The sequence below is a fragment of the Lynx canadensis genome, chromosome C2 (genome assembly GCF_007474595.2).
Source record: "Lynx canadensis isolate LIC74 chromosome C2, mLynCan4.pri.v2, whole genome shotgun sequence".
Taxonomy (NCBI): Eukaryota; Metazoa; Chordata; class Mammalia; order Carnivora; family Felidae; genus Lynx; species Lynx canadensis.
The window spans coordinates 16501449-16521117 of record NC_044311.2 but is presented as its reverse complement, the minus strand read 5'-3'; the positions used below and the strand labels follow the sequence as shown (position 1 = coordinate 16521117).

Genomic DNA, 19669 nt, shown 5'->3' with positions numbered 1-19669 from the left:
TCTGTTTGATATAGTTCAAAATAGAAAAAAACTGTATTATACAAAAACCTAGAGACTATAAAGGCTAGAAACAGATTATGTTCCCGGATGGGAAAACAATATTCTAAAGTTGTTAATTATCTACTAATTAATCTGTAATTTAATGTAATACCAACTAAAATTAAAAATAATTACAAGTTTTATGTAATTAAAATTTATAAAGTAATTTTTCATAAAATTTGACAAACTGCAAATTCACATGAAAGACAAAATGGTCAACATAACTTTGAGTAAGAACAATAAGATAAATTCATCTAATACATGTCAAAACACATTACAAAGTCACAAAAATAATTAAAATATTGTGCTATTGGTGAAAAATAGACAAAGTAGATTACTGAAACAAAGGAAGACTCCTGAAAAATAGATTTCTAAGTGATACATAATGTCTGATGAAGTTAGCCTTTCAAAGTAGTTCTAAGAGGATGGACGATTCAATAAATGATTTGGGGGGCGCCTGGGTGGCTCAGTAGGTTGAGCACCCGACTTCAGCTCAGGTCATGACCTCACGGTTTGTGGGTTCAAGCCCTACGTCGGGCTCTGTGCTGACAGGTCGGAGCCTGGAGCCTGCTTCAGGTTCTGTGTCTCCCTCTCTCTGCCCCTTCCCCACTCATGCTCTGTCTCTCTCTGTCTCTCAAAAATGAATAAATGTTAAACAAAATTTTTTTTAAATAAAAAAAAAAATGATTTGGGTACAAAAGAATTTACATAACATACTGAGAGGAGGAATACTATAAAGGCAGAAATTACAAAAGAACATGTTTGTGGCTTTGTGGTATAGAAGGGCCTTCTTAAGCAAGATGCAGATTGTGAAATTAATAATGGAAAAAAAATAAATTTTCTTATATTAACTTTGTAACATGAATTTCAAAATATATGCTACATGAAATTAAGCAAAGAACACTGGGAGAAAAAAAGTAACATGTTTAACAAAGAAAAGTACGCAGAATATATATAGAACTTCTATAAATCGGTAAGAATATTAGCAAACCCATTAGATAAATTCAAAGTCCATAAAAGAAGTCCAATAATTTCATTAAGTGGAAACAAATACTCTCAAGACACTTTTAATGTACAATGGAAGGCAATTTGTTTGGCAGGATCCATTACAGTATAAAAGTATCAACACATCCTTGACATTTATATTTATCCCAGAGAAACACTTGTGCATATATATACACCAGGAGGCATGCTTTACAGGAATTCTCACTGCAGGAATACTTAGAATAGAAAAAAATGGTAAATAATCTCCATGTTTATCAATAGGGAACTGTATACATAATAGTACATGCATACTATAGAACACTATGGAGAGTTAAAAAGATTTTTAAAACACATTAGTAAATGAAAAACATCAAGAAACTGAAGATATATGGGATGATAAATTTTATGTAAATCCACAGAGCTTAAACTATTTTTACAGGTAACTATGGGTGTATTTCCTATGTATTAACATAGGAAAAGATATGAAAAGGAACACATCATATGATAATAGCTGTTAACCTATGGAAGAGATGTGACTGATTGGCAGGGAGAGTCTAGCTTCTTTTTTTTTTAATGCATTTTTAAATAAAGTTTATTTATTTTTGAGAGAGAGACAGAGAGAGTGCGTGTGCTGGGGAGGGGCAGGGAGAGAGGGGGAACAGAGGATCTGAAGCTGTCAGCACAGAGCCTGATGCGGGACTCAAATCCACAAACCATGAGATCATGACCTAAGCTGAAGTTGGATGCTTAACTTGACTGAGCCGCCTAGCTTTCCAAATCTAGCTTTACTTATATAATATGAAAGTTTGTATTAGATTAAAAATGAGCTTGAGAAATATAGCACTGCCACCCTTCTCCATCAAGTGCCTACAGCAGAGTAATCTTTTCAAAAATGCAAGGTAGATTATGTCACTCAAAACCCTCCAATAGGTTTCCATCTCACTCAGGATACAGTTCAGTTTCTACTCTTGCCCTTTCTTTTTTTTTTTTTTTTTTTTTTTTTTTTTTTTAATTTTTTTTTTCAACGTTTATTTATTTTTGGGACAGAGAGAGACAGAGCATGAACGGGCGAGGGGCAGAGAGAGAGGGAGACACAGAATGGGAAACAGGCTCCAGGCTCTGAGCCATCAGCCCAGAGCCCGACGCGGGGCTCGAACTCACGGACCGCGAGATCGTGACCTGGCTGAAGTCGGACACTTAACCGACTGCGCCACCCAGGCGCCCCTACTCTTGCCCTTTCTTACCACAGTTGGTCTCCTCTGGTAGGCTGAAAAATGGTCCACCAAAAGATACGCATATTTTTTTTTTTAATTTTTTTTTTTCAATGTTTATTTATTTTTGGGACAGAGAGAGACAGAGCATGAAGGGGGGAGGGGCAGAGAGAGAGGGAGACACAGAATCGGAAACAGGCTCCAGGCTCTGAGCCATCAGCCCAGAGCCTGACGCGGGGCTCGAACTCACGGACGGCGAGATCGTGACCTGGCTGAAGTCGGACGCTTAACCGACTGCGCCACCCAGGCGCCCCACGCATATTTTTTTTTTAAGATAAGCATATTCTAACCCCTGGAGTCTGTAACTCCTAACATAGCAAAAAAACAAAAAACAAAACAAAACAAAACAAAACTTTGAAGATATGATTAAGGATATGGAGATGTGGGATTATACTGGATTATCTGGGTGGGCCCTAAATGCATGCTGTACCCTTAAAAGAGGGAAGCAGAGGGAAATTCTACACATACACAGAAGGTGATGTGATAGTGGAACAGAAAGAGATAATGAGACCCTGTTGACACCCTGATTTCAACCCAGCGATTCTGATTATGGACTTGCGGCTTCCAGAACTGCAAGTGAATACATTCCTGTTGTTTTAGGTCACCAAGTTTGTGACCGCTTGTTACAGCAGACACAGGAAACTAATGTACCCCCTTTACTTCTCTGACCTCTGTCTTGTTCATTCTGTGGCAGGCACCATGTCCTCCCTGCCATCCTTTATTCGGACCAAGCTCACCTGCACCGCGGGGAGCCTTTGCAGTTGTTGGTTCCCCCTAACTGCAGTGGAAATCCCTGCTTTCCAGAGAAGACTTTCCTGACAACTCTATACAAACAGCATCCTTCCTAGTCACTCTCTATTCTGTTATCCTGATTTGTTTGTCTTCCCAGCACTTATCACTACGTGCTATATTTGAGTATTGGGTTTTTTTTAGTCTCTCACCCAATGACAGCAGAGACTTTGCTCTGTTCACTGCTGTATCCCCGACACCTTGAACTGTGCTTGTCATGCAGTAAATACCTGAATGAATGATGGAAGGACTAAACAAACAAGTCTCATAATATTACTTAGAATTAATACTGTTCACCAAATAGTCATTACCAAAATGGGAAAAGAAAGGCAAGGAAGACAGAATACTTGTATTTCTGCATTCTAGGTACTGCAACCTCCCAGCCAGAAGTAGAACTGGCACACAGAGTGTGAGGCCCACCGGGGACAGTGCTCCTTGATCAAGCAATATCCTTAATTATGGCTCAGAGAAATGCAAGTGGAATCCTGTCTGTAGAGGATAAGAGCTCAGAAAGCTCAGAGTTATGGGGCTTAAAGGAAGGTTTGACTTAGATGCTAAATTCTTTTTTGTTGTGTGCCTGTGTTTGGTTTTTTGTTTGTTTGTTTTAGATGGTAAATTCTGGGAAAATATGGAGAATATATTAGAGTGTGGAGTGTATATTTTAAAATTATAATCAAGACTTCAAGGGGGTGCCCGGGTGGCTCAGTTGGTTAAGTGCCTAACTCCTGATTTTGGCTCAGGTCGTGATCTCATGGTTTGTGAGACTGAGCCCTGCATTGAGCTCTTCTGACAACATGGAGCCTGCTTTGGATTCTCTCTCTCCCTCTCTCTGCCCCTCCCCCGTGCACTCTTTCTCTCAAATAAATAAACCTAAAAAAAAAAAAAAGACTTTAGATTAATAAATTTAGCATCTTCAAAAATAACATACGAATAGATTTCTGGTAATTTTTCAGTGACAAAAATAAAATCAACAACTTTAGGTCTTAACTCCATCCTATGAAAACCAGACATTAGTGTACAAAAGAGGGAATAAGAAGAGAACCCATTGGGGCACCTGAGTGGCTCAGTCGGCTGAGTGTCTGACTTTGGCTTAGGTGATGATCTCGCGGGTTGGGAGTCTGAACCCCACATTGGGCTCTGTGCTGACAGCTCAGAGCCTGGAACCTGCTTCAAATTCTGTGTCTCCCTCTCTCTCTGCCCTTCTGTCACTCGCAAGAACATTAAATAAACATAAAAACAAAAAGAGAAGAGAACCAGTAAAACATCTGTCTAGGTAGCCTCATCCTTAGACACACCTTAATACTCAACATTTTTCTTCCCATGTCTTCATATTCAATTCAGTAGGCCAACATATATTTTATTTCACTTTTCTAAAATGACAGGGTTCTTCCTCTTTGAAAAAGGTGTTTCACCTATATTTGGAACACTCAATCATGACAACTCTTCAGTCTTCCAAGCCAGAGCTATGAAATCACACTTCTCTGAGCCTCAACTATCTCTAAAGGTATCTCAGTGGGCAGTGTTCCAAGGTTCTCACTTCTGCTTCAAACCAGAACACTTTTCCTAGTTCAGAAACCCAGAAGATTTAATTTGAGGAGGAAATGAAAAAACAAACAAATAACACACCAAAAAAACCCACAATAAAGGAAAATCACCAACTTGGACAAAGGAGGCTTTGTAATCACCTCAGTGCCAAAGGTGCTCCTTGCCATACAACATCCATCTGCCAATACTTTATTTACAGATTCTGATTTATTTAGGATGGCAATGCATTAGCTAAAAAGACTACAGGTCCCAGCCTCCCTTGGAGCTAAATGAGGCCAGATGAAGATTGGTGTGAGATACCAAGGAAGGCTGCTTCAAGAGAATAGGCTCAGCTTAGAGGTACCTTTTGCTTTCTCTCCTTTTCTTCTTCCTGATGCCTGGTCTGCAGATATAATGGCTGGAGCTTTAGCAGTCACCTTGGACTATGAGACGTAACTTGCGGAATGGAAACCATGTATGCCAGCACCAAAAGATGAAAGAACCTAGGCTTCTGATAATGTCTCAGAGCCTACCAGTAGCATCAGACTGCCTCCCTCAATAATTTCTTACATGAGAAAATAAATCTTAAGCCACTGGGGTCAAATCCCATTGCTCACAGCCCACTCTAACCTGAAATAATATATCCATTATGTCTGTAATACCACTTATTTCACTATATATTTGGATTTCTCCCACTTATGACTCTTACTCTTTCATCTTTCAGTATCCTACTGTTTTTGTAGAACAGCAGCATCCAATAGAACTTTCAGCAATAATGGAAATATAGTTCATATCCACACTGTCCGACAAGGTGGCCACAAATCACTTGTGGTTAATGAGTACTTAAAATGTGTTCATGTACTCATTAGTACATTAGTAACTAAAGAACAGGATTTTTAACTTCTTTAATTTAAGTGTGAGAGGATATATAGACAAATCTTAACTCATACTCTGATGAGATGAAGTTATAGATGCCTTATCTTATTCCTATTTTCCAAATCTTCTACCAAAAGCCACATATTACCTTTATAATTAGAGGGAAAACATGCCAGGCAAATGTCAGCAGGGACACTGCTGTGTCTCCCCTGCAGGGCTTAGCCCAATGACTCACACACAAAACACGCTTCAGTTAGTACCTATTAGACAGGCATTTATGTCAGGCATTATCTAAAGGAGGACAGTACTTTAAAGTGGACAGGGTCTTTATGATCACATATTAATAAGCATTCTTATCTCATAAATAGTAAAAATATATTAATCCAACATGAAGAATTGTCTCAAGGTCTCACAACAATGTTGCTGAATTTAGACTAAGGCCCAGACTGGTCATCAAATACAAGGAAATGACACAGTATAATATTACAATAAAGACAAAACTACCAAAATACAATGGGCAGCAAAATGTCTACATGATATATGTAAGAAGTGATTAGATGATAAAAAAGGAAAAGAGACACACTGTTAATCCTTCTGAGAGACTTCTGGTTTTAGCTCTAACACGTAAAGAGCTTAGAGTTTTCATTCGCATTGTTACAACAGTAAAAAACTGAATAAACCAAAATCACTGACTTTTCTTGAGTTCAAAAGAGTTCACAGGGCAAACTGTCACCCTGAAATCTGGAGAAACAGACAAATACAGAGAATCACAACCAGCATCTGCTATATGGAAAATAAGCCACCGGAGTCATAAATTGGTAAGAAACACTTAAATGGTAATTTTGACAAACTGCTGGACGCTGAATATGGACTAGCTTGAATAAGAAACACAATCTTAGGAGGGATTCCTAACACGTTTGAGGGTTTTCCCTCCAAGAATTCCATCAGCTTTTCTTGGTAAAGAACCAAAAAGGAGGGGCTCCTGGATGGCTCAGTTGGTTAAGTGACTGACTCTTGATTTCAGCTTAGGTCATCATCTCACACTTGTGAGATCAAGCCCCATGTTGGGCTCTGTGCTGACAGGGCAGCGTGGAACCTGCTTGGGATTCTCTCTCTCCCTCTCCCTCTCCCTTCACCTCCCTTGCTTGCATGTGTGTGTATGTGTGTGCACGCTCTCAAAATAAATAAATTAAAAAAAAAAAAAGATTCCTTCATGGCTCTGGGAAGGAGAGGAGAAGATTAAGAATTGTAAAGTATGCCCAGATTATTCTCTACAATTAAGGCCTATTCTTCAGGGAAAAAAGATTTTACCAGAGCCTTTTCTGAAGTAGGGAAAGGGGACTTCCCTGGCCCTGTCTCTAGCCTTCTTATCTTGCCTACGGGGGGGAAAAGTTAAGAAAGACCTGGGAAGGTCACAGGCCTGAGGATACAGGCCCACTAAAACTTAATTGAGATTTACTCAGAAGATGACAGAGGGCTTCTCCTCCCCTCTGCATTATACCAACAAGGCTCCAGTGTAAAAACAATGGAATACGCTAAAAGATACAGACTCTAAGGAGTTCTTAGAAAAGCCCAAAGACAAGAGGGAAGACAAGAATACCAGAGGAAATCTGAAGCTTCTGACACCTATGGCAAACATTAAACATAGCCTAACTCCTCATTAAATGGACATAAAACCTTACATAAAAGGCCTATTCACCTCAGCTCCTATTACCCAATACATCATGTCCAACTTCCAACAAAAAATATAAGATGTGCTAAAAGGCATGAAAAACAGTCTGAAGAGACAAAGCAAGTATCAGAACTACTCAGATATGGCACAGATTTTGGAATTAACAGACAAAAAATTTAAAATAATTATGATTAATATATTAGGTTTCTCATGAAAAAAGTAGACAACATGTAAGAATAGATGGATAATGTAAATAGATTTTTTTTGTTGTTATTTAGAAACTTTAAAAAAAAATCTAAAGGAAATGGTAGAAATCAAGAACACTTAAGAATGCCCTTCATGGGGGGTACCTGGGTGGCTCAGTCGGTTAAGCATCCAACTTCAGCTGGAGTCATGGTCTCGCAGTTCGCGGGTTCGAGCCCCCACATTGCGCTCGGAGCCTGGAGCCTGCTTTGGATTCTGTGTCTCCCTCTCTCTGCTCCTCCCCTGCTCATGCTCTCTCTCTCTCTCTCTCTCAGAAATAAAGAAACTTAAAAAAAAAAAAAAAAGAATGCGCTTCATAGGCTCATCAGTAGATAAGACGTAGCCAAGGACAGTGAGCTTGCAGATAGGTTAACAGAAACTTCCCAAACTAAAAATCAAAGAGGAAAAAAAAGAATAAAGGAAAAAAAAGAAAAGGGGCACAGGACATCCAAGAATTGCAAGAGAATCTCAAAATGGACCAGAGCACTAAGAACTGCGGGAAACTGAGGAAGAGATAGATGAAGGTAAAATAGAGTATCTTCATTTTGGAATACCAGAAGGAAAAGGGAGAAAGAAACAAAAGAAATATCTGACACAATAATGGCCAAGAATTTTCCAAAATTAATGAGATTCCAAACCACAGATCTAGGAAGCTCAGAAACACCAACCAAGAAGCTGCACCTAGGCTTGTCATGTTCAAACTGCAGAAAACCATAGACAAAGAGAAAATCTTGAATAAAGTTGGGGATGAGGAGCTGGCAGGTGTGGGGGAACCTTAACTGTTCAAGAATAAGCATGGGGACCATAGCCGACTTCTGGTCATAAACAATGCAGGCAAGAAGACTGTGGAGTAAAATAAAGTGTTGTTGAAAGAAAAGCCTCACCAACCTAGAAATCTATATCCCAGTGATACTATCCTTAAAGCGGGAAGAAAAAAAAATAAAGGCTTTCTCAGGCAATGAAAAAGTGAGGGAATCATCTCTGCCAGAGCTGCCCTGAAAGAAATATTAGAAAGAAGTTCTTCAGGAAGAAGGAAAAAGGTAAAGGTCAGAAACTCAGATCTAGAGAAAGAAAGTGTCAGAAAAGGAATACATGAAAGTAAAAGAGAATCTTGTGTTTTTCTTATCTGTGACCTAAAAAGTAACTTGTTTAATAACAACAGCAATGTATTATTAGGTGATTGCAGTATATGACAGCAATGTCATAAGGACGGGAGGGAAGAATTGGGACAATTCTTTTAAGAGGTATCTGCACTATACATGACGAAGAATAGTGTTTTTGAAGGTGGACTTAGATTAGTTAAAACTGTTTACTGAAACTAAGGCAACCACCAAAAAAATTACATCATCCCCTAGAAAATTTAGTATTAAGAAATGACTTAGATAAAAGCGAATTACATAAAAACCCAAAGTAAAAATGCTGATGTTGGAAAAATAACTAAAATTCTAAAACCCTTAATGATAACAAATAATTATTGGTTGATGAGTGTGGCAGGTATCATTCTGAGCCATTTACTTGTTCTATCTCATTTACTTTTAAAAATCACCTTTTTTAAAACATTTTTTTACATTTATTTATTTTTGAGAAACAGAGTGAGACAAAGTGTGAGCGGGGGAGGTGCAGAGAGAGAAGGAGACACAGAATCCGAAGCAGGCTCCAGGCTCTGAGCAAGTGGTCAGCACAGAGCTCGACGTGGGGCTCAAACCCAAGAACTGTGGGATCTTGACCTGAGCCGAAGTCAGACGCTCAACTGACTGAGCCACCCAGGTGCCCCCAAAATCAAATTTTCAAATGAAGAAATTGAGACCTAGAGATTAAATTACTGGCTCAGTGATGTACGGTAAAGTGGCAGAGCTGAATTTCTTCCCAGGCAGTTGGCTTCAAGATCCATACTCTTAATCAGTAAATACTATCTCTTTATTAACCAAAGTAAGTCAATGGTCTAATCCTATAGATTAATCTTGAATGTGTTTTCTGTCTGATTCACATTAAAATTTATTAAAAATGCTGTATGTTCCACAGACTAAAGTTCTACTATACCTAAAAAAATTCACATACCAATGATTAAACTGCAAATACATACTGAAGTAAGAAAAAAAATGTTAATAGATGTGTCCATAAGGTATGTGCAATAAAATTTTACTACTGTTTTAACTTGAGACATCAACATATTAATAGGTTAGAATTTTATGATGTATACAGCAAAAGGCATCATTTCAGTATTTCTATTTAGCAATGATGTATATTTAGCAATGAACGGTTATATAAAGCCACTACCTTTATCCAATTTTCTAGCTCTAGATAACTTTTCTTGAGATCTCCTTTTTAGTTCTTGGACTGGAATACAAGCCAGTGCTTTTTCCTGGAGAGCAAGGTTCTCATAGACCAGCACATGCTGAATGTTGGACCGCAGAACTTTTAGAATGACTGAATCAGTGGTAACCTAATAGAAAAAAATACTGAAGTTAGCTTTTTTCCATATGCTGCAAAAATAACACGTAACAGAAAACAATGGTTCTATGATTTCATAGATAAAGAGGAATGTATGAATTTACTGAAATACATAACTATACTCAAAACCTTTATAAAATTAGTTTTAGGAGATACCCATATCTGGGTCACAGTCTAAGATACGTCTATTTTTTTCCTCTGAATATATTGTATCATTGAGGATACATTTAAACAAGAATATGCTAAATGCTTGATTACAAGTTTGGATCAACACACTGCTCTGAGCAGTGCATGTGAACAATAGCTTTTCCACTTCAAATCCCTGCAAGTATCATAATTTTTGAAAAAAAAATTTTAATGTTTATCTTTTGAGAGACAGAGAGAGCGAGCAAGTGCATGTAGAAGAGAAAATCCCAAGCAGTCTCTGCACTTTCAGTGCAGAGCCTGATGTGGGGCTCAAACTCATGAACTGTGAGATCACGAACTGAGCTGAAACCAAGACTCGGATGCTTAACTGCCTGAGCCACCCAGGCACCCCAGTAACATAACTTTTTAAGGAAACTCTATATGGCATTAACAAGGGAGGAGTACTCTTAAGGGATCAGGAATTTTGAGAAATTCCTGAAGGAGAAAAACAGACACAAATGGATTAAAGGAAAAAACCATGGCAATATGCACCCCCCCCCCCCCCCCCCCCCCCGCGAAAAGAGTGGTTACACAAAGTAAAAAATGTTCTCAAAATAATCCCAAGGGTAGGGGAGCCGCAGGATCCAGAGCAAAAAAAGCCTTGGAACAAGCATTAGAACACTGGCTGAGCTCTGCAGGAGGAACAGCTAGCATTTTCTCCACCCTATCCCCATCACTCCTTGTCAACAAAGAAGTATACCTCTCAGCAGTGAGGGAGGATGCTGAGACTCCCAAAAGGAAAGAAAAACTTCCAAGCTCAGAACTGCTGCTTCTGGTACAGCCTACCTGGTAGCATGTGCTACCCCTCTCTACAATTGCTAGAAGAAGATGCTGTATTCACAGACAGGCTCGTGGGAACTCTCAGGACTCACTGGATCTGCAACAACCCATACTGTTGAGAAGACATACTAGAATCAACATCAGAAGAACTAACCCTGTAGCCATGGCAGCAAATACAGAGACAGACTATAAAAAAGTCTATCTTCAGAGATTTGAGAGTATACTGTATTCAGCAAAAGACAACTACGGATCCTGGAAATTAAAATTGTAAACACTGAAAGGACAAAGTACAGAGGGTGTCAAACAGTAGAATAAACATAGCTAAAGAGTGATCAATTAGAAGATTGAACCAAGACATCTTCTGAGAATGTGCCCCAAAAAAAAAAAAAAAAAAAAAAAAAGCATCCCTCCGCCCCCACCCAAAAAACCCAACAAATAGACACTGAGGATAAATCCAAAAGTTCCCAAATCCAGCCAACAGGAAATCTAGAAAGTAGAGTAGAAAAAGTGGAGAAGAGAAACTTCTCCAAGAAATAGCAGAAACCAATAGTTGAAGAAAAGAGCCACTATGAATGGGGGGATAAAACTAGGCATATAATAGGGATATTTCACAAATAGAAAATAGAGAAATAGAAAAACAATATCCTAATATGCTCTAATGAATCAGACATCTCATTAGAAACACTTAAACAAAATCTTTGAAATTCTGAGGGGTTGGGGCATCTGGGTGGCTCACTTGGTTAAGCATCTGACTTGGTTTCAACTCAGGTCATGATCTCATGGTTCATGAGTTCAAGCCCCACAATCGGATCCACACTGACAGGGCAGAGCCTGCTTGGGATTCCCTCTCACTCTCTCTCTCTCTGTCCCTCCCACTCCCCCTTATAAATAAATAAATAAATAAATAAATAAATAAATAAATAAATAAATAAATAAATAAATAATGAGGGGGCGCCTGGGTGGCTCAGTCAGTAAGCCTCCAACTCTTGATTTCTGCTCATCTCGCAGTTTGTGAGACAGAGCCCTGTGTGGGGTCTGTGCTGACAGCGCAGGGCCTCCTGGGATTCCCTCTTTCTCTCACTTGCTCTCAAAAATAAATAAAGAAACATTACAAAAAAAAAAGGGAAGAAATTCTGAGGGAAAATGACTGGGAAACAGGATTCATACCCAGCCAAACTAATCACACAAAAGGGCACAAGAAATGTTTTCTGATATGTAACACTGTAGAAAGTATACCACTCCCAAATCTTATCTAAAAGAATTCTTAGGGAAGTTATTTTCCCCTCAAAATATAATATATTCAAAGTAAATAAACAGATCACCCAGTAGAAACTGAGATAAAAGAAGCAGGAGCAAGTTAAAAAAATAAACTAGTAAAACCTAAGTTCTGATTATTACAAACAGTAACTGAACAGCAATATCTCAAATCTTCTCATAAAGAAGGTAGCAGGGAATGGGGTGCCTGGGTGGCGCAGTCAGTTAAGTGTCCGACTTCCGCCAGGTCACGATCTCACGGTCCGTGAGTTCGAGCCCCGCGTCAGGCTCTGGGCTGATGGCTCGGAGCCTGGAGCCTGTTTCCGATTCTGTGTCTCCCTCTCTCTCTGCCCCTCCCCCGTTCATGCTCTGTCTCTCTCTGTCCCAAAAATAAATAAAAAAACGTTGAAAAAAAAAAATTAAAGAAGGTAGCAGGGAAGAAAGCAGAAAAAAGTAAAATCTTTCTGAGGTTCCTGTCTTGTTATAACATGTTGGAAAAAATACATTTATATATAATGATATATATATATGATATATATATGATTTTATATATGATATATGAAAGTAAATATATATATGCACAAAATTAAATATTTGCATTAAAAACTTAAGTGCAATAATAGAAAACCAAAGATATTTAACATTTTTTAACTTTTAAAGGGAAAATAATTGAAGAAAATGTTTTCAATATAAAACAGAAATGGGAAAAAAAACAAAAGCAAGGACACAGGCAACACAAAATAAGATGTCAGAAATAAATTCCAATATATTAGCAGTTATGATAAATATGAATGGGTTGTATGTGTGTTTATTAAAAGGTAGCCAAGGGGTGCCTGGGTGGCTCAGTTGGTTAAGTGTCTGACTTCAGCTTAGGTCATGAGCTCACGGTTCAGTTCGTGGGTTCGAGCCCCACATCAAGCTCTCTGTTGTCAGCACAGAGCCTGCTTCAGATCCTTTCTCTCCCTCTCTCTCTGCCCATCCCTTGCTTGTGCTCTCGCACTCCCTCTCAAAAATAAACAAACATTGAAAACAACTTAAAAAATAAAAATAAAAGGTAGCCATAGCCAGATTAAGTTTAAAAATACAGATTATTATCTGGCACAAAAACAGACACTCAGATCAATGGAACAGAATAGAAAACCCAGAAATGGACCCACAAATGTATGGCCAACTAATCTTTGACAAAGCAGGAAAGAATACCTAATGGAATAAAGACAGTCTCTTCAGCAAGTGGTGCTGGGAAAACTGGACAGCAACATGCAGAGCAATGAACCTGGACCACTTTCTTACACCATACACAAAAATAAACTCAAAATGGATGAATGACCTAAATGTAAGACAGGAAGCCATCAAAATCCTCGAGGAGAAAGCAGGCAAAAACCTCTTTGACCTTGGCCGCAGCAACTTCTTACTCAACACATCTCTGGAGGCAAGGGAAACAAAAGCAAAAATGAACTATTGGGACCTCATCAAAATAAAAAGCTTCTGCACAGTGAAGGAAACAATCAACAAAACTAAAAGGCAACTGATGGAATGGGAGAAGATATTTGCAAACAACATATCAGATAAAGGGTTAGTATCCAAAATCTATAAAGAACTTATCAAACTCAACACCCAAAAAACAAATAATCCAGTGAAGAAATGGGCAAAAGACATGAATAGACACTTCTCCAAAGACATCCAGATGGCCAACCAACACATGAAAAAATGCTCAACATCACTCATCAACAGAGAAATACAAACCAAACCCACAATGAGATACCACCTTACACCTGTCAGAATGCCTAACATTAACAACTCAGGCAACAACAGATGTTGGCGAGGATGCGGAGAAAGAGGATCTCTTTTGCACTGCTGGTGGGAATGCAAACTGGTGCAGCCACTCTGGAAAAGTCTGGAGGTTTCTCAAAAGTTAAAAATAGAACTACCCTATGACCCAGCAATTGCACTACTAGGCATTTATCCAAGGGATGCAGGTATGCTGTTTTGAAGGGATACATGCACCCCAATGTTTATAGCAGCACTATCAACAATAGCCAAAGTATGGAAAGAGCCCAAATGTCCATCGATGGATGAATGGATAAAGATGTTGTATATATATACAACGGAGTATTACTTGGCAATTAAAAAGAATGAAATGTTGCCATTTGCAACTATGTGGATGGAACTGGAGGATATTATGCTAAGTGAAATTAGTCAGTCAGAGAAAGACAAATATCATATGACTTCACTCATATGAGGACTTTTAGACACAGAACAGATGAACACAAGGGAAGGGAAGCAAAAATAATATAAAAACAGGGAGGGGGACAAAACATAAGAGACTCTTAAATATGGAGAACAAACAGAGGGTTACTGGAGGAGTTGTGGGAGGGGGGATGGACTAAATTGGTAGGGGGCATTAAGGAATCTACTCCTGAAATCATTGTTGCACTATATGCTAACTAATTTGGATGTAAATTTAAAAAATAATAGTAATAAATAAATAAAAACCATTATCAAATACTCCCTTTAATGTCAAGAACTATTTAAAGCACTGGAGATGGGTGTACAGGACAGACATGATCACTTTATGGTCTAAGGGAAGGAAAGGCATTAAACAAATAATGACAAAACCTACCATATTAAGTCAATAAACATTTGTGTATGAATGTACGTGTGTGTGTGTGTGTGTGTGTGTGTGTGTGTGTGTGTTACATACTGGAAAAATAATGGAGACCAAAATAGTCAAGGACATTATCCTCACAAAGTAGTCTATGGATGCAGAAAAAAGTACTGGTACAACGATATTAATTTACTCAAATATTTAATGAGCCTTTATTATTTGCTACATACTGGGGATATAATGCTAAGTTAGACAATTTATTCACAGGTACAAGAAAAGTTATAAGGAAAATACAGAGGATAATGACACTGTATAACAGGGATTCCAAACCTAGAATTCCCTGAAAAAATGGTATTTGTGGTAAATTATGAAGGATGAGAAGAGGCTAATAAACAGGAAAGTGAAAAGACCATTCCTATCAGAAGGTACAGCACAGAGATAGCTGGGGAGTGTGTGTGTGTGTGGGGACACGCTTAGCAAATTATAAACGGTCAGAGAGCCTATCAGGGGGTTGAGAGCATGGAGAACCAAGGGGAAATGGAGAGAGAAAGCTGAGGATGAAGTTGATTGGTAAGCACTTAGACCTTTTTGGTCTCTTTCCATTGTGATGGGAAGCTATTAAAAATACTTAAGCAAGGGAGTAAAAGGATCAGATTTGTGTTTTCAGAATATTATTCCAACTGTAGAGTGGAGAAAGGAGGTTATGAAAACACCCAAAGGGGTCTGTAGAACTGAGAGCTGATGGCTTCAAGTAGATGGCTCAGTGGTGGTAGAAAAGTAATAAAAAGAATTTAGGATTAACAGTCTTGGTGACTGAATTGGAAAGTCAGGGGGCAGTTAGAAAACTAGAAAAATACACCAGGAATAATCTGTGAATTTTGAATGAGCAACTAAATGGGGTAATAGTTGAGACAATTACAGTAGAAGGAAAACCAGGAAATGATCAACTGAACTAAAGATGACAAATGGTCAACTAAAAATGAACTGAAGAAAAAGGTATATTAAATTTAGCAGCATGGAAATATTTGACAATCTCAGTAAGAAGTTTTGTAATAATGTTAATAAGGCAAACAGGTTGTAAGAAACTTAGTTGTATAACTGTGTCCCAAAGTGGTCTAAGTGTACCAAAGCAACTCCACAAAATGGTCCACTAGGAAGTACACAGAAAATATTAGAACTTCTATTTACATTCTTCTTTTGTCCGAAAAATAAAGCAATTAAATTATAATAATATTTAGAATTTGGATTATCGGTAGCTCCCCCCGAGGTTACAGAAGCTCACCTGAGGAGAGAAAAGTACCACAAAGTACAGGGGGAGTTAACAACTGGCACGTTCACTCCTACTACTACTTTCACCATGTTACAAGGTTTTGCAATTCGTATGTGCCTGGCTAAGTGAATTTACAGGTTATATTATGTAGTTTTCACTAATTAACCCTCAACCTGACTTGGAAATAGTACAAAAACTTGGGGTACTTGGCTGGTTCAGTTGGTGGAGCATGCAGCTCTCGGTCTCAGGGTTGTGAGTTCGAGCCCTGAGTTGGGTGTGGAGATTACTTAAAAATAAAATTAAACAACAACAGCAACAACAACAAAGATTCAAAGACCTCTAGGCATGGAAGCTAATACTAATACTGCAAGTATATGTAAACAAGAAGAAAATGGCTGGGCTAACTCATATACTTTTTTTTGATATGAGCCCTTCAACAGCTACATTTTAATGCCATAAATCACAATCTACTTAGATCTAACAAAGTTTGCCCCTAAATTCAAAATTATCAAGACTATTTAAAATACAGTTATACCCAAATTAATTCATTTACATCCACATCAATGATATATGATTAATACGTTTTTAAAAATTAAAAATATTATTGGGGTGCCTGGATGGCTCAGTCGGTTGAGCGGCCGACTTCAGCTCAGGTCATGATCTCACGGTCCCTGAGTTTGAGCCTCGCGTCGGGCTTTGTGCTGACAGCCTAGAGCCTGGAGCCTGCTTCGGATTCTGTTTCTCCCTTTCTCTCTGACCCTCCCCTGCTCATGCTCTGTCTCTGTCTCAAAAAAAAAAAAAAATTAAAAAAATTAAAAATATTATTTACTTGATAGCTTCTATTGACATTGTCTTACGATGAATATAATGGCATAATAGTATATATTTATATATAATTTGTGAACAAAATAAAAAACATATATATATATAATTATGTATGTAATTCACAAACAAAAATATACATTGAAAGGATATGCTCAACATTTTACTGACAGGGCACATGATTAAAGAATGGAAGGGGCGCCTGGGTGGCTCAGTCGGTTAAGCAGCCGACTTCGGCTCAGGTCATGATCTCGCGGTCCGTGAGTTCGAGCCCCGCGTCGGGCTCTGTGCTGACGGCTCGGAGCCTGGAGCCTGTTTCAGATTCTGTGTCTCCCTCTCTCTGACCCTCCCCCGTTCATGCTCTGTCTCTCTCTGTCTCAAAAATAAATAAACGTTAAAAAAAAAAAAAAAAAGAATGGAAGCGCACAGGGCGCCTGGTTGGCTCAGTTGCTTAAGCATCCAACTTCAGCTCAAGTCATGATTTCGTCATTAGTGAGTTCGAAGCCCACATCAGGATCTGTGCTGACAGCTCAGAGCCTGGAGCCTGCTTCAGATTCTGTGTCTCCCGCTCTCTGCCCCTCCCCCATTCAAGTTCTGTCCCTCTCTCAAAAATAAACACTAAAAATTTAAAAAAACAAACAAACAAAGAACGGAAGCTCACTACACCAGTGTGTAAAAAGTAAAGATACAATGATGAGTACAGGGGACTGACTGACTCTTCCTGAAACTTTCTGCCAAGAAGGAATGAGAACCACTGGACGTGAAGGATCTAGGTAGGGATATTTGTATGCTGGCTTGTTTCTAAGACAGGGGTGCTTATAGGAAAGGTTCTTAAACATTAATCCACTTGTAAAAATGCAGATTTCCCAATTCCCGAATCTTCCTTTCTGAGTTAGCCAGTTTGGGGTTACACCTAGGAATCTGAATGTCCAGCTCATTCTGATGCAAACAGTCTAACATTAGATGAAAACTGGTCTAATGCAAGGTTTAAATGCCACTGAGAAGAATCCCCAAGAAAAGAGGATTCAAGACTGTGCACAGTCCATGTAAGATTACACAGGTAACAGAGAAGAAGGGATGCTGGGACAAAGGAGGAAGTGGCTTTTATTAAGAGCAGACACACCTCCCCGATTTACAGAAGGGACAAGTACAACAGATGGATGAGGAAATTTTTGAAGATCTGGTGATGACAAATCCAGGCTCTTCACAACAGGGAGGAATATGCTCCTTTACCAGAATGGATACAGAAACACAAAAAAGAAATGTCTCCATTTTTACTTTAAAGAATTCTTACAAAAATGAGGCACAGCAATATTTTTGTTGTTGTTCTTAAATGCAAGTTTTCATTTACTGAGAGTAAGGTAAGAACTCATCTAGAGATTGTTGTTTTCAATTTAATACTTCCAATCTGGAAATTACCTCATTCGTTGTGGTTTTAATGGCACTCAGACAATCCTGAACAATAGTTTATTTTCTTGCCTTATTTCTTTACATATTCTTTGGCACAGCTCCATAAACACTAAGTGGTAAAACTAGAAGTCTGCTGATTGCATGGCGACCACAGCAGCTGGGTAACCATGTACACAAGGCAGCAGTTAATTGCCTGAGAGAGCTGAAGTAATATTTGGAGTCCAAATAGAAGTTTAAAATGCGCAATCTGTCTGGTTTTAAGTCAAAAAGATGTCTTTCTTCACTGATCATACTTGGATTCTAATTATTTTGGTTTCTAATGTGAACTATATTTAAGACACTATATACGAAAAAAAAAGATAATATGTATATTTTGCCAAATCATGCGATGAGACCCATGGAAGCTGTATTAGTAAATACACTTTTTTAGTAAAGGACCAACGGTCCCCAGGCCCATCAGTCTTCCTTCTACCTTTATGTAGCTCTTTGCTTTTGTGGCTTTTAAATTTCGAACCTGTTTTTAAACCCAAAGGTTCCATTTAATAATTTTTTAATTATAGTTTTAATCAACTTGTGATTTTAATTACCTTATTTCTTACAAAACCTCCTTTTTTTCTACTTATCAAAGTAATAAATGTTGTTATGAGAAATTCTCAGGAATTACTGAATGGTGTAAGTAACATGGAATCACCTGTAATTTCACCCCCAGATAAAAATAATGGCTAAGAATTCATTGTATAGCCTTGTAGACCTTTTTAAAATGAACATATGTGTGTGCATTTAAAAATTTTATTTATTTATTTTTTAAGTTACATCCAAGTTAGTTAGCATATAGTGCAATACGGATTTCAGGAGTGGATTCCAGTGATTCTTCACCTATGTATAAAAACCCAGTGCTCATCCCAACAAGTGCCCTCCTTAATGCCCCTTGCCCATTTAGGCCATCCCCCCACCCACAACCCCTCCAGCAACCCTCAGTTTGTTCTCTATATTTAACAGTCTCTTGTGTTTTGTCCCCCTGCCTGTTTTTATATTATTTTTGCTTCCCTTCCCTCTGTTGATTTGTTTTGTATCTTAAATTCTATGTATGTGCATTTTTAATAAGAAAATTGAAATATTATACATACACACATGTTATTTAATTTTGGAATTCTGAGTTTACCTTTTTTCCCACATAATAAGTCTCTTAATGTCAAAACAGACCACATCATCATTTTTAACAGATGCTAAAAAAATTCTGGTATATGGATGTGTTATAATTTAAGTGGTCCCTTATTGAAGGGTATGCAGATGTATTTTACCTTTAACAATGTTAGGTTCACAACAAGAAATTAGACATTTAGATCTTATGTCCAAATAGAAGACTTTTTCTCTAATAAAGATCATATATAGATACAGACTAAAAGGTTTCTTAAGAGATTAAGTTAGTTCAAAAATAAATCAACTCGGGGGTGCCTGGATGGCTTCGTTGGTTAAGCATCCGACTCCCGGTT

The 19669-nt window shown here is 38.2% G+C and overlaps 1 protein-coding gene across 4 annotated transcripts in view; it reads right to left on the bottom strand.

The window, feature by feature from the left end:
• The window catches only part of NGLY1 (N-glycanase 1), a 64690-nt gene that overhangs the window by 24561 nt on the left and 20460 nt on the right, over window positions 1–19669 (bottom strand). For all 4 annotated transcript variants that reach the window (XM_030328947.1, XM_030328945.1, XM_030328944.1 and 1 more), the window contains one exon: window positions 9676–9841. In XM_030328947.1, coding sequence (XP_030184807.1) covers window positions 9676–9841 — 166 coding nt within the window. The remainder of the gene's footprint in view (window positions 1–9675; window positions 9842–19669) is intronic.